The sequence below is a fragment of the Sus scrofa genome, chromosome 3, assembly GCF_054392235.1.
Source record: "Sus scrofa isolate SSC_HxYL_T2T_F1_AM1 chromosome 3, Sscrofa_HxYL_maternal_Yorkshire_Landrace_v2.0, whole genome shotgun sequence".
In the NCBI taxonomy this organism is placed as follows: Eukaryota; Metazoa; Chordata; class Mammalia; order Artiodactyla; family Suidae; genus Sus; species Sus scrofa.
Window position 1 is genome coordinate 123,603,130 of NC_139385.1, and position 13,738 is coordinate 123,616,867.

Here is a 13,738-nt window from a genome sequence, read left to right on the forward strand (position 1 = left end):
GCTGCATACAGGCAGCTTCCTCTACCCTGTGCTCAGAGCTGCTGAATGCACATCTGAGGATCAGACTAAGTGAGTAGCACGGTTTTGATTTATGGCTTGAGGAAACCTGAAAAGTAATGAATGTGTTAGGATGCTCAGCGAAGATGGACTTCATGCAGAATTGACATTTCTGGAGTTCCCGTTGTGGCGCAGGGGTTAACGAATCCGACTAGGAATCATGAGGTTGCGGGTTCAATCCCTGGCCTCGCTCAGTGGGTTAAGGATCTGGCGTTGCTGTGCGCTATGGTGTGGGTCGCAGATGCGGCTCGGATCCTGCATTGCTGTAGCTCTGGTGTAGGCCGGCAGCTACAGCTCTGATTTGACCCCTAGCCTGGGAACCTCCATATGCCGCGGAAGCAGCTCAAGAAAAGGCAAAAAGACAAAAAAAAAAGAATTGACATCTCTGAGACCTGGCAGAGGTGGGGAAAACCAATGAGAGAGCTTGTTGCCGGGCTACAAACTCCAACAGACGGCAGAAGAGCTGGGTGGACAGGCAGGGATGTTGGGCTGTGGGTAAAGGACAATATAATAACAGTAATAATCCTTTTACATTTGTACAACACTTTACAGTTTACACAGGGCTTTTACATCCGTTTTCTAATTTAAGCCACACAATAACCGTGTGTAAAAATATGAGCAGCCAAAAATATACCATAGAATTTCTGTGGGTGGACATTCTAGATTCTAAAATAATGAAAATGTGGGAATAGTGTTAGCCTACAAACCACGGGACAAAATCCACTGACCCAACCCAAATGTTAAGTAAGAGCAAGGAAGAGGCAGCAGTAGACTAGCCAGCTTCACCAAGCAGAAGGAGTGGGACTGCTGCCACCAGCCACGTGCTGACACACAATCTCCCCCAGGACATGGCATGACCAGCACCCAGCTAGACATGGGAGAGCCACTTGGAGAACTTGTCAATGTGTCCACTCCCTGATCTTAGCCCCAGAGATTCTGATTCAGCGGGTTTGAGGTAGAGCCCAGAAAGCAGGCATTTCAATGAGCTCTCCTAGTGAGGCTGATGTGCAGCCAAGTTTATGAACCACAGTTCTGGAAGAGTCTCTGAGGACTGCAGCTAGAGAACTTTACTGTGTGGGTCTATAGTCACTTGTGGTTACTAAACGCATAAGCCAGGAGGCCTGGGTAGAGGAAAGAAGACCAACTGATCTAGTTGGCTACACTGCTAGATAAGGGTTCCGACAAAGGGGAAACGGCCTGTGACTGTCATTTCGAACAACTTTTTACACATTGAATCAAGTTCCACAACAATGGCTGTTTGAAAATATTGTGACTTGGCATGAGGGGCTTGTGTCGCTATAGACAGAGTCCTCGCCTAAAAAGGCACCCATTTTAAAAACGACCAAACCCTGGACCTCAAGCTAGAGACACCGGGTGGAGACCCCAGTGTAACCATCTCCCAGGATAGGACCCTAGACCAACCTCGTCGAAGGCTCACTCTCCTCCTCTGAAAAAGGCACTTCTGACCCCAAAATGGCTGTGACCTTCTCATTTCTCCTCTTTCTGTCGTCTCCATCCTCCTCTTGTAGCTCCTAGGCTGAGCCAGCTCTCAGCCTTGGACGGAATTCCTCCTCCTTTCTCAGTCTTTCCTTTATGTTTCCAGGTGGCCCACAGAAGCCAAGACTGTCAGCTTTTGCGTGAGTGTGTTATGTTTGCATGAGTAATTGCAATGTATTTGGAAGACATACATAGGGGTTTAAAACATGCATATGTACATGAACTGCCTACTACTCTTCTTACCAGGAAATTTTGTGTGTGTGTGTGTGTCTTTTGTCTTTTTAGGTCCGCATCCGTGGCACATGGAGGTTCCCAGGCTAAGGGTCCAATCGGAGCTGTAGCCACCAGCCTACACCACAGCCACAGCAACATCAGATCCGAGCCGCGTCTGCGACCTACACCACAGCTCACGGCAACGCTGGATCCTTAACCCACTGAGTGAGGCCAGGGATTGAACCCATAACCTCGTGGTTCCTAGTCAGATTTGTTTCTGCTGCGCCACGACGGGAACTCCCTTACCAGGAAATGTTTGAGCTCTTCATTGTTTCCTTTCTATCATCTCTTTTTTTCTTTCCTGGAAAATGGACGTATGAACTAGCCTTGCAACTAAGTGCTTCAAGTAGCCCACAAAAATGTCCACCAGCCTGCGTGTCCACATTTAGACCTGGCCTTTCACGCCTCGACATTTACATTTTTCTTTAATGATCTTGCTGCGCTTTGCCACAACTCTGTAATCACTTCAGTTGTAAATACCGATGCTTGTCCTTGAAGCCGAAATGTTGCCAAGGAAAAAGTAGAGCCAATGGATATAAGAAGGAATTCCTACCAGGCTCTCATGGAAGGGGATTCCAGGCTTTTCTACATCTGTGCCTAAGTTGATTTTTAATTTAATGGGGAAAGTGGGTGCACTTGGGGATGCCCTTCCTGAATGTCTACGGATGCACACGTTAAAAATGCTAAGCACCGAACCCTTTGCAATCTTTTGTAGTGAAAACACTGTTCAACCCAGCACCAGCCATTGCCGACCTGGACCCCCGGTTCTACACCCTCTCGGATGTGTTCTGCTGCAATGAAAGCGAGGTACGGATAGAAGGTTTTGCTCGTTCCTTGAGAAACCAAGACTTTCATGTACGTGGATAAAGCACAGAAGCAGGACTAGCCACATGCACTTGTTGCCTGTGAATTCTCGGGCATATTGAAAACAGGTTTTTTCGGTTGACTGGAACCTAGAGAAAAAGAAACTAGTGAGTCCCAGAGGAAACAGGGTTCCCTGGGTCATACCTATAATCGGGCCTTTATTCAACCTCAGCTAATTTTCGTCCCCACCCTGCCCTCACGATTAGTAGTGTTTTGTTTTCTTTTTTAATCACTCCATGTTCCGTGGACTAATTACCATTCGTTTTAGAGTTGCCAGAGTGAGCAAACAAAAATACAGGACACCCAATGGAACTTGAATTTCAGATAAACAAGGAATAATATACTAAGAATACTCTAAAATTATTTGTTGTTTATCTAAATCCAAATTTAACTGAGAATCCTATATTTTATTGAGCATTTGCTCCATTCTGCTGTGAAGCCCCTGCGATCGCCCTGGTGGACAGATACAGGTCCTCCACTGATGCCTCGGGAAGCCCTGGGTGGCCATTCCATTGGGGGGGCACCTCTCAGTGCAGCTGCGGCTCATAATGTACCTGTCTGCATAAACTCTCCATCAACATGTTCTTCTTATACCACTCATCTGAAGCTTTTTAGGAAGCAAAGTTCAGTGTTTTCCCTTTTATAGGCCAGACGGTATGAGACCAGCACTCTCCCCCAACACCGGGAGGCAAGACATATTCTACACCACAACCTACAGAGCAAGAAAGTTTATAATTAATGAGCTCTAATAGCAGCTTTCCATTTGATGCAAAGGCTGAAGGAAGGTTCCTGGGATTTCCGGGCCTGCCTTTTTTTTGTTAACTTCATCTCTCAGAACATAAAGGAAACAAGAAAGAAGACTGCCACAAGGAAACTAATTATAAGAAGCCACAGTAGGTTATGCAATATTTTTGAGCAACCACCCTGGCCGGGCATTGTGCTAGGAAAAAGGAATCGGGGGAGACAATGACCATTTCACAAGAAGAAGTTAGATTACCCTCAACGGCCAAACCGGCATAGATTTCCCTGCTAGGCAGTTACAGCGCATCTCCGTTGAGTCTCCAAACACTCATCACAGCTCACAGTGCTTGTTCCATACCTCTGTCTGCTCCCGGGAGGGCATGGACGTCTCTTCTTTGCTACTGTGTCCCAGTGGCTATCTATTGTTCATAATAAATTACCCCCAGATTTACTTACAACAGTAGTAATTATTTAGCGTCTGTCACGGTTTCTGTGCATAGGGAACTGAGACAGAGCACAGCATGGCTTGTTTCTCCTCTGCGATATCTGGGATCTCAGCTAGAAGATGCAAAGACTGAGGGCTGGAATCCTCTAAAGCTTCTTGCACTCCCATGTGTGCTAGCTGATGTTGGCTGTTGGCCAGAACATGTACAGCTGTCTTTTCCTTGCGGCCTGGGCCAGTATGGGAGCTGGGGTTCCAGCAAGATCTAGTCTGACAGAGAGTGAGGGAGAGAGAGCACGAGAATCCAGCAGAAGACATGCTGGCTCATGACTTAGCTTTGGAAGTCACAGAGCATCTCTTCTGGTGCATTCTACTGATTGAGGTAGGAAGGTCTACCCTGGTACCCACCTCTCAGTAGAAGATTGTCATTGTCACAGTGTGAAAAGAGCATGTATGATGTGATATATACTGATAGTTGTCTTTGGAAATTATCATCTGGCACATAGTTGGCACCTAGGAAATGCTTACTGAATGAATGAACAAATGAATGAACTATGGTCTTTAAGTAAATTCATCTCAAGAACATAATGGAAAAAAAAAACCCTAAAAGCTTCACATTCTCATGGATGATTTCTAATCATGATAACAATGTAAGTTCGTGCTTTCAGATACTCCATGCCACACACAAACCACTTTATATATAAATATAAAAAGAGACAATGAAAATATACTCACAAGTTCAAAAGCAAGCTAACTCCTCAGATCACAAATGTAGCAGAATCACAGCGCCTTCAGCCCTTGGTGGGCTGTACTTCCGGCCCAGAAGCTGGCATAGATGGTTGGAAGTTTGCCTCCTGTGGGTAATGGGCACTGAAGGTGTGCCACTCATGGGAGACTGGAGCAGTGTCCATGGCTGGAAACCAGAGATGCTGGGTGAAGGCCCCCCTGCTAAGGAAAAAAGGTGGAAGAAACTGCCGTGCCTGCTGCCTGAGGCTACAACATATATAAGGCTCCCAACCTACAGAGATGGAACGGAAGGACTGCCTCTGATCAGGGAGGAAATCAAGCCACCTGGTGACTTAGTGCCTGGATTAGCGGTAGAGCCAATAACAATATAACCCCAGAGCAGGATCTCCCTTTTGCCGAGTTAACACCTGGCTCCGGGTTAGAGACCTTCAGGGACCTAGTGGGTGCAGCTGTGAAACCACTAGAAAGGCAGGATAAGCCTGATGGGAGTGAAATGTGCAGACTCTCCAACTCGCCGTGGTCAGAGGGAGCCAGCGGCTGAAGAAACGTTGTGCTGCAAGAGATGCAGCAAAGTTAACAGTCTCAAGAGGAATCTGCCCAAGATGAAGTGCAAATAATAAAACAATGCCAAAAAGCCTTTAAGTAGGATTACGATTCTCATTCACTAAAAAAGGAGAAGACATTGCGAAAGAAAAACAGAATCAAAACAACGGGATGTGACTATGAAAACAAACCAGTTAGGAGTCTTGAAAATGAGAAACAGTCATTTCAAACATGTTACCGTACTCGTTAGAAAGATAAACATGAGACTGGAATGAAGAATTGGTGAGCTGAAAAAGGTTCTAGATCAGTTCACCTAGAGGTAGAAAACTCAATTCGCCTAGAAAAATAGCAGAAAGAAAAATAGTTTTAACTATTGAAGAGGAAGTTAGAGAAACGAAGGACAGCTTGTCAACTTAGAGGGACGGCAGGAGAAAATGGAGGGAACTGCAGAGAAGGGATATTAAGAAAACCCACAAGCTGTTTTTTTCTAGAATTAAGGAAAGGGCTGAGCCCTCAGGTCAAAGTGTATTAAAAGTACCACATCAGAGAATGAAGGCCTCTGGGAATTTAGGGGTGAAATTTATGGGTACGGTTTACACCCAAATCATTGGCAGTGGCCCCTTCCTTTCTACTTTCCTCCCTGTGCCCTTCCCTTCTTTCTTTTGTAAAAGTTTCTTTGCTCCAACTTTATTATGAAAATCATCATAAATAAGGAAAAGCTGAATGCACAATACAGTGAATATTCATATCCTCTCCACCTAAAGAGCTGTTCGGATTTGACTATATTGGCTTCCCCTCTCCCCTGTGTGTATTTATTTTTGTTTGGGTTGAATCTTTTGAGTAAGTTGCAGACATGATTCCTCACCCCCGAATACCTGCGCTCACATCTCCTGAGGGGGGCCGCCATCCCATCATCACACGTAGGAAAATTCACAGTAATTCTATGTAATTTCCAAGCCACATTCTACTTACACCAGTTGTCCCAAGAATGTCTTTTATAGCCAGTTTTTGTTGTCATAGTTAGTCATTTTCCTGAGCCAGTGTCCACCAAAGTTCCCCATTGCATCGGTTGTAACGAAAAAGAAGGGAAGGAGTTCCCGTCGTGGCTCAGCAGTTAATGAATCTGACTAGCATCCATGAGGACGCAGGTTCGATTCCTGGCCTCACCCAGTGGGTTAAGGATCTGGCGTTGCCGTGAACTGTGGTGTAAGTCAAAGACGTGGCTCAGATCTGGCATTGCTTGGCTGGGGGGTAGGCCGGCAGCTACAGCTGCAATTCGACCCCTCGCCTGGGAACTTCCATATGCCTCAGGTGCGGCCCTAAAAAGCAAAAAAAAAAAAAAAGAAGAAGAAGAAGAAGAAGAAGGGAGGCATCTTCCAAAAACACTTTTCTTTTTTGCGTCCTGCAGGCTGAGATTCTGACCGGCCTTGAGGTCCGCAGCCCCAAGGATGCCGGGCAGGCTGCGCAGGTGCTCCTGGAGAGGGGCTGCTGCGTTGTGATCATCACCCTAGGGGCTGAAGGGTGTGTGATGCTGTCGCGGACAGAACCCGTCCCGAAACACATTCCCACAGAGAAAGTCAAGGCTGTGGATACTACGGTAGGTTTTTCCATTTCAGAATCCTTTTTGGCCCTTGAAAGCCGCCGTTTCGTAACCTAGATACAGCAGCTGAATTTTGGGATCATGAAGTAGAGGCCCTCAGAGGCAATGTGGTGGAAGACAAGAACAAGCAGGCAGAGCCGTACCCTGACCCTCTCTGACCCACGTGGGCTTTACGCACGCCACTTAGCCTCTCTGAGTCAGTTTCCACATCCCTAAGATTGGAATGTCAGTAAAAATTATACCCATATTACCTATATTCATTCATTCGTTAAACACACATTTATCCAATACCTGTTATGTGCCAGCCATGTATCAGGTGCCTGTGTATCATGATGGCCAGGACCGCCTCTCCCCTCGTGGGGCCTGGATTTTAAACCATAACCAGGAGTTCCCTGGTGGCTCAGTGGGTTAAAGATCTGGCATTGTCACTGCTGGGGCACAGGTTCAGTCCCTGGCCTGGGAACTTGTGCATGCTGCAGGTGCAGCTCCCCCGGCAACACCAGAAAAACCCCCACACAAACAGTAAACAATTCACCGGGTTTCTTGTGTGGAATGAAATAGCAAGGAGCTCTGGTTAGCAGAACCCATTTTTCTAGCCAAGAAATAATCACAGCATTTACTACGTGCTTACTGCGTTCCTCTCACATACATCTCATTTAATCTTGACAGCAGCCACACGAAGTAGGTGCTATAATTATCCTCATGTTACAGATTTAGAAACTAGCTCAGAATCCTAATTCAAGGAAGGAACAGCTGGAGGTTCAAAACCAAGACACCCTTGTGTGAGGTGCTATGTTAAGCAGTTTCAGTGGACAGTCACGTGGCCACGGAGCAGGGACCAGAGGTAACAAGTTAGAAGAAGACTCAGGGTTCCTCTCAAGCTGGGGAAATAAAAATTATTTGTTTATGGCCTAGACTAGAAAAATAAGTAAACATCAGGCACAAGAAACTAGAGTTGAGGAAGCATAAAAATTGTAGGGTTTGTATTTATAAGAAACTGGCATATTATTTCTAAAATGTGTTTGTTTTTGTGCTTGGAAAAGACTTTAAAATGTGAGTCACTTATCAAAAAAGAAGCCTCAGGGCATCTGATGACGTTTTGGATATGAATATGCTTTGAAATAGATAAGTGCAAGGAATGCTCCTACTACATGAAATCACATCCTGATTGCCTTTCAAAATGTGCTTTAACGGGGGTTGATAAACTGTGCTTGATGGTGTTATTCCCATCTTATTTAGTTATTTCTGAAACCATTCGTCTTTATTTTGTCAAGAAGGACAGTAACCTGAATTTGAGAGGTTCATTAGTCGTTCTGAGATTGATCCTGCATTAGACTAAAACTATGCCAGGTTCTGAACTAAAGCAGAAGTCTGTTCTTCTCTTGTTAAAAATACAAGGAAGGGCGTTCCCTAGTGGCCTAGAGGTTGGGGAGCCAGCATGGTCATTGCTGTGGCTCAGGTCACTGCTGTGGTGTGGGACGACCCCATGCCATGGGCAACGCCATATGAATAAATGAATAAAAATACAACGAAGGGTCCTTGTGAAGATGTTGGGCCTCCTGGCTTCCCAGAAATGGCTTGGCCTCTGCTTTCAAAGTCTGCGTCATTACAACCCCTTTTGTTCCCAAGCATCCGGAGCACAGTCAAACTGCTTCCACAGAACAAGGGATTTATTGGGTGCGCATATCGGGAGAGTTGGAAGGCCCAGCAGAATGCAGAGGCCAGACCATGCCATCGGGACTCGCTCGCTCATTCTCCCTATCAGCTCTGCTTGCCTTGCGGTGAGCTTTGAGCTCAAAGGCGCCCTCTCTGGGTGGTGGCCCCCGGCAGCCAGTCCCCAGACCACACTGTGCCCCAGGACATGTCCCCGTCCTTGGTGTCAAATCCAAATCAAAGAACTCTCATCCGAGGCTGGGAAGGGGACACTGATCAGAGAAAAACCACCTGTGCCCAATCCCAGAACACTCTCACGGAAAGGCAGTGCGTGGGCATAGGATTCAATGATGGAGAAACTAGCCTTGGAAATGTTCAAATTTGAATCAGTAGTAATCATTCTCAGAGGAGCTTCATGTTGAAGGTTTAGATTTCACAGATTGTGACGGATTATAGTTTGGGGCATCTTATTACACACAGCTGTGTGCACCAAGGAGCTTGTCACACTCGATACTGTTTTGTGCCTTTTCATGTGGTTTCTGAGCCCCTGCAGTTAACTTATAGGTTTGGGAAAGGTGCAAAACAGTGGGAGTTCAGAGAGAACAGATTACTTGGAGACAGGAGAGAAAATGGGATCAGGAGGGTCAGGGCCCTGGATCAGGATCAGCTCGGGCCAGATGGGAAAGCTTGAGGCTTTAAAGGCCATATGCACACCTGCTGTATTACAGCTACTCAGCTCTGCCATGGTAGCACGAAAGCATCCATCAACAACTTCATAGCTACTGAAATCAAGTTCGTATCAGTCCCAACCAGGTCAAGTTAAGGTGTTAACTGGAATCACCAGTGCAATCACTGAGACAAGAACTAAAAACAAAAGAAACAAGAGGATTAAAATGGTTCACTAGAAGATATCTAAGCACAAAAGAAGACAGTAATGGAGGAACAGAGGAATAGAGAAGCTACAGGAAGATATGCTATTGTAAACTGGGATAAAACTAAGAGGAAGATATGGGATCCAGGAAACAGGCAGCGTAAGAAGTCAGAGGCAGTGAAGGACAATAGCTATGCAGGGAGCCCTTGCCCAGCCAGTCCAGACTAGAGCAGGAGAGCGGCAGGCTCTGGAAGGAACGGGGCCCAGAAACAAAAATGAAGGAAAAAGAAAGAATGGAATATCCAGATATCCAGTGTGTTTGGCTATGCCGAGATTTTTAGCTGTCTTGCAGAATTTAAGGGAGAAGGAGTAATTCATATATAGAAAACTGAGAAAGTTTTTAAAAAAAAAAAAGAATTTTGCCTCTGGGTCCTCTGGAGCCTAAGAAAAGTTATGATTAAGCAAATACACATTTTGCAGACCACCTGGCTAGGAATGTATACTCAAACAACATAAGCGCCCATTACTGATTTCACTAAAAAAAGATTATAATCATATCGTGGAAATAGAAGGATCAAGTGAGCGTGTGTGTGTGTGTGCACGTGCACGCACAGTAACAAAGAGAGGTGCTCAAATTCAAGAACTGGAATTTAAGAGATACTACCTAAATAAGATTTTTTTAACAGATTTTTTTTAAAACAACAGTGTAGGAGTTCCCATCGTGGCTCAGTGGTTAACGAATCCGACTAGGAACCATGAGGTTGAGGGTTCGATCCCTGGCCTTGCTCAGTGGATTAAGGATCCGGCGTGGCCATGAGCTGTGGTGTAGGTCGCAGACGCGGCTCAGATCCCAAGTTGCTGTGGCTGTGGTGTAGGCCGGCGGCTACAGCCCTGATTAGACCCCTAGCCTGGGAACCTCTACATGCCGCGGGAGCAGCCCAAGAAATGGCAAAAAGACCAAAAAAAATAAATTAAATAAATAAAACAGTGTAAGCATACTACCAGAAATAGAAGATAAATATCAAAAGAAACTAGTAAAAGAATTTAAAGTATTTGCCTCCTAGAAATGGGAGTGGAGAGGAATGGGACATTAACACTTTAAGCCTTGTCTTTTTAAACTATATATACGTGTATATATATATGTATGAATTTTTTTTTAATGGCAAAACGCAATGAGATCCCACGTCACACCCGGTAGGATGGCTATAATCAAAAACAGACAGAGCAACTGTTGCCTAGGATGTGGAGAAATCAGAACCTTCAAGCACTGCTGATAGGAGTGTAACATGGTATGGCCACTTTGGAAAACACTCTGGAAGGGCTTCAAAAAGTTAAAATCAGAGTCACAACAGATGCACCAATTCTCCTTCCATGTATATATCTGAGAGAAATAAAAACCTATGTTACACAAAAGCTGATACACACATGTTCACACAGCCTTATTCATACCAGCTCCAAACTGGAAACAAACCAAATTTTCATCAATAGATAAACGGATAAACAAATTGTGGTGGTTGTATATGATAGGCTACAATAGAATATTATTCAGCCATAAAAAGAATACTGATGCATGCTACAGCCTGGCTGAACATCCAAAACATTGTACTAAAATGTGAAAGAAGTCGGACTTTAAAGACCGCATTGGTATGCTCCCACAGACATGAGACATCCAGTGTAGGTACATCTACAGAAACAGAACGCGGATTGACAGTTATCAGAGGCTGGAGAGAGGGAAGCATGGGGAGGGACTGCCGATGGGTGTCGGGTTCCTCTCTGGGGTGATGCAAATGTCCTCGAATTAGATAGTGGTGATGGTTACACAACCTTGTGGAAATACTCCAAACCACTCAATGGTGCGCTTTTTTAAGGGTGCATTTTATGGAATGTGTATTACACCTCGATTTAGAAAACAATGGATGAACAACCACAACGAAAAGGCCCTTCACGAATGGATACTTTGATGACAAAGGATTTTCCACTTAGTTGCGCTACCGAATGCGCATGCGCGCTCGGCAGCCCCCAGCAGAACAGAGGTGACACAGGAAGCAAGGGTAGTTATTTTCTGGGTGTAGACTCTCCCTCGGCTTTTTTCTGCTGTCTTTGTCCTCTCATCCAGCACGCTCATGATTAAAATTCCGGCCTGTTCTGCACACAGCCGTTCAGCCTCTTCCCACGTCTGTAAAGAGGAGCTGCTTCCCACGGTGAGGTGAGGGACTCCCGGGGAGCCATTTGCTCCGGAACAAATGGGCTCCTTCACTTTCCTGTCAGGAGGGAATTAGTTGCTCTCAGGCCGTTTGGAACCTTCTGGCTTTTCTCCTCCTCCTCCTCGTCCCTTCGATGTACACCTTAACAAAAAATCATGCTGTGCAGCCTAAATGTGTCCAATTTGTATTTGCCCGTCAAACCTCAGTAAGGCTTGGGGGATGTCGGTAACCCAGGGATGCATGGACGGTGGACCCTCGGGAGTCAGCTGGCACGGCGTCCCCAGGGACCGCCTGCCCTCGGACCAGCCATCGCCCGCTCTGCGCCCGTGCCTCTGCAGACTGCTATATTGGGTTTTGCCTCAGTGTTAATGGTTGGATATATCACTTCTATTTTTACATCCGTTTTTCCCGATGTACTAGAGTGAGATGGTGGCAGTAGCTGCAGATGTCCTCAGCTCAGTTTGGAAGACATGACAGATGCGCCTCCTTTCCCATCGCGATGTGTTCTGAGTCGCAGCCTCAGAATGCCATGGCGCTGGTGTCCTCACTCAAGTCCTTCCAAGCTGAAGGTGAGGGGCTTTGCCTTCTTGTGTTCCTGACTGCACTGAATACTCCCTCACTCCAGAGTCAGCGTCACACATACATAAGCATGGTGATACTTTAGGATTATTGTGATAGTGTGATACGATATACTGTAACATTAATTATCCTTGGCCTATAAGTGCTATAAAATTCCTGATTTATACATTGCTTTTCTACGTGTAAATGGTTTAAGTCCTACAATCTACATTGACACTCTTTTTTTTCATGATTTTTATTTTTTTCCATTATAGTTGGTTTTACACTGACACTCATTAATTTCTTTCTTTTTTTTTTTGGCCACACCCATGCCACGTGGAAGTTGCTGGGCCAGGGATCGAACCCGCACCACAGCAGCAGTTTGAGCATTGACAACACTGGATCCTTTACCATATCCAGAGCAGCTAAATCTATGGAAAATGAGCCACCAGGGAACTCCAAGAGACTCTTAATTTCAAGAATTCAGCTCATAGGCTAAATCTGTCTTCTCAAGGACCACCTGCTTTGTAATAAATTATCATAAGTCAGCGTATGTAAGTAAGCTGAGAGGAATCAAAAGCCGGAGCGTGGGGGTTCATCTTTCCTAGTCCCTCCTCCTCTTTCTTTCTAGCCATTACATTTGAGTCCTAGAGTACTCACACTTGTTGGGAGGTGCCAGAGATTGCGCCAGTACGAAGTGGAATAGTTTCCATTAATGTTGGCATGGCGGCACTCAAGAGGGTGGGGTGATTGCTGGGCCTGATAGGTTACCCACAGCTTTCCAAGGTAATCTCTCCTTGGCATGTTCCCCTCATCCTGGGGTCTGGCCTTCATCCAGCCAGGCTGCTCTCAAGGATGGGCTCCCATTAATCCAATTCCAAGGGACCATCCAGAAACGACAGTTCAGTCTTTGAAAATCCAACATCTGAAGGGCCGTGTTACTTCCATCTTGGTGTGACTTCCCCAACCTATACCCTCTTCCCACCCCCAGCCCCTGGCCAGTGGAAAGCCCAACAGATTTTGTGAGATGTAACTAGAGCCACTGAATTTCTGCGCTCTCAAGTGGTGTCTCTCAACTCCGGCAAACTCAAGTACTGTTTCAGGCTGAGCCATGGTCTTGCTGAGAGGACCAAGCACTCACTAGTTCTTGCCTGACTCTGCCCGTGGTAGTCTTTGTGACACTCCTTAAACTGTGTTTCCCCAGAAAACCACTCTTTCCTTCTCCCACCTCCTTTCTGATAATCATACATTTTTGCCTTTGCTCATAATTGCTAGAGTTTCTGAGGGGTCTTTGTAGCTCGGTAGCCATTTTGTCGTTGAATAGAGACTTTGCACATTTCTATCCAGAAACTTCTGTTACAGGCAAGATGTTTGAGTGCCCCTCACTGTTGACAGCAGTAGTTGAGAAAGGATTGGGCCATAAAATACTGTGGGCAAAGAAGGATAGAACCTTGGGTGCTGAGGAGCTAATTATAAAATAATAATAATAAGGCTAATTTTAACTGTCATAGAATTCATTATCTAAGAAGTGACTACTGTTTCCTTCAAATTTTGACCTTAAGAGAATTATCTATTAATGCTGCCAATACTCAAAGTACCTTGGGAAATGCTCCTTTAGAATTGCTTTGAGAGACTTCATCACCTTTACCCCCCTAATTTTTATTTTTTTCATGTTCTACTCATGAAAT

The 13,738-nt window shown here is 45.5% G+C and overlaps 1 protein-coding gene across 9 annotated transcripts in view; it reads left to right on the top strand.

Moving 5' to 3' along the window:
* The window catches only part of RBKS (ribokinase), a 98,700-nt gene that overhangs the window by 52,844 nt on the left and 32,118 nt on the right, over positions 1-13,738 (top strand). For 8 of the 9 annotated variants that reach the window (XR_002342152.2, XR_014839491.1, XM_021085801.2 and 5 more), the window contains 2 exon segments: positions 2,543-2,634; positions 6,573-6,761. The exons of the other annotated variant lie outside the window; for it this stretch is intronic. Coding sequence is in view for 6 of the 8 variants with exons in the window: in XM_021085801.2 (XP_020941460.1) it covers positions 2,543-2,634; positions 6,573-6,761 (281 nt within the window). In the remaining 2 variants the exon portion in view is untranslated. 9 annotated transcript variants of the gene reach the window in all.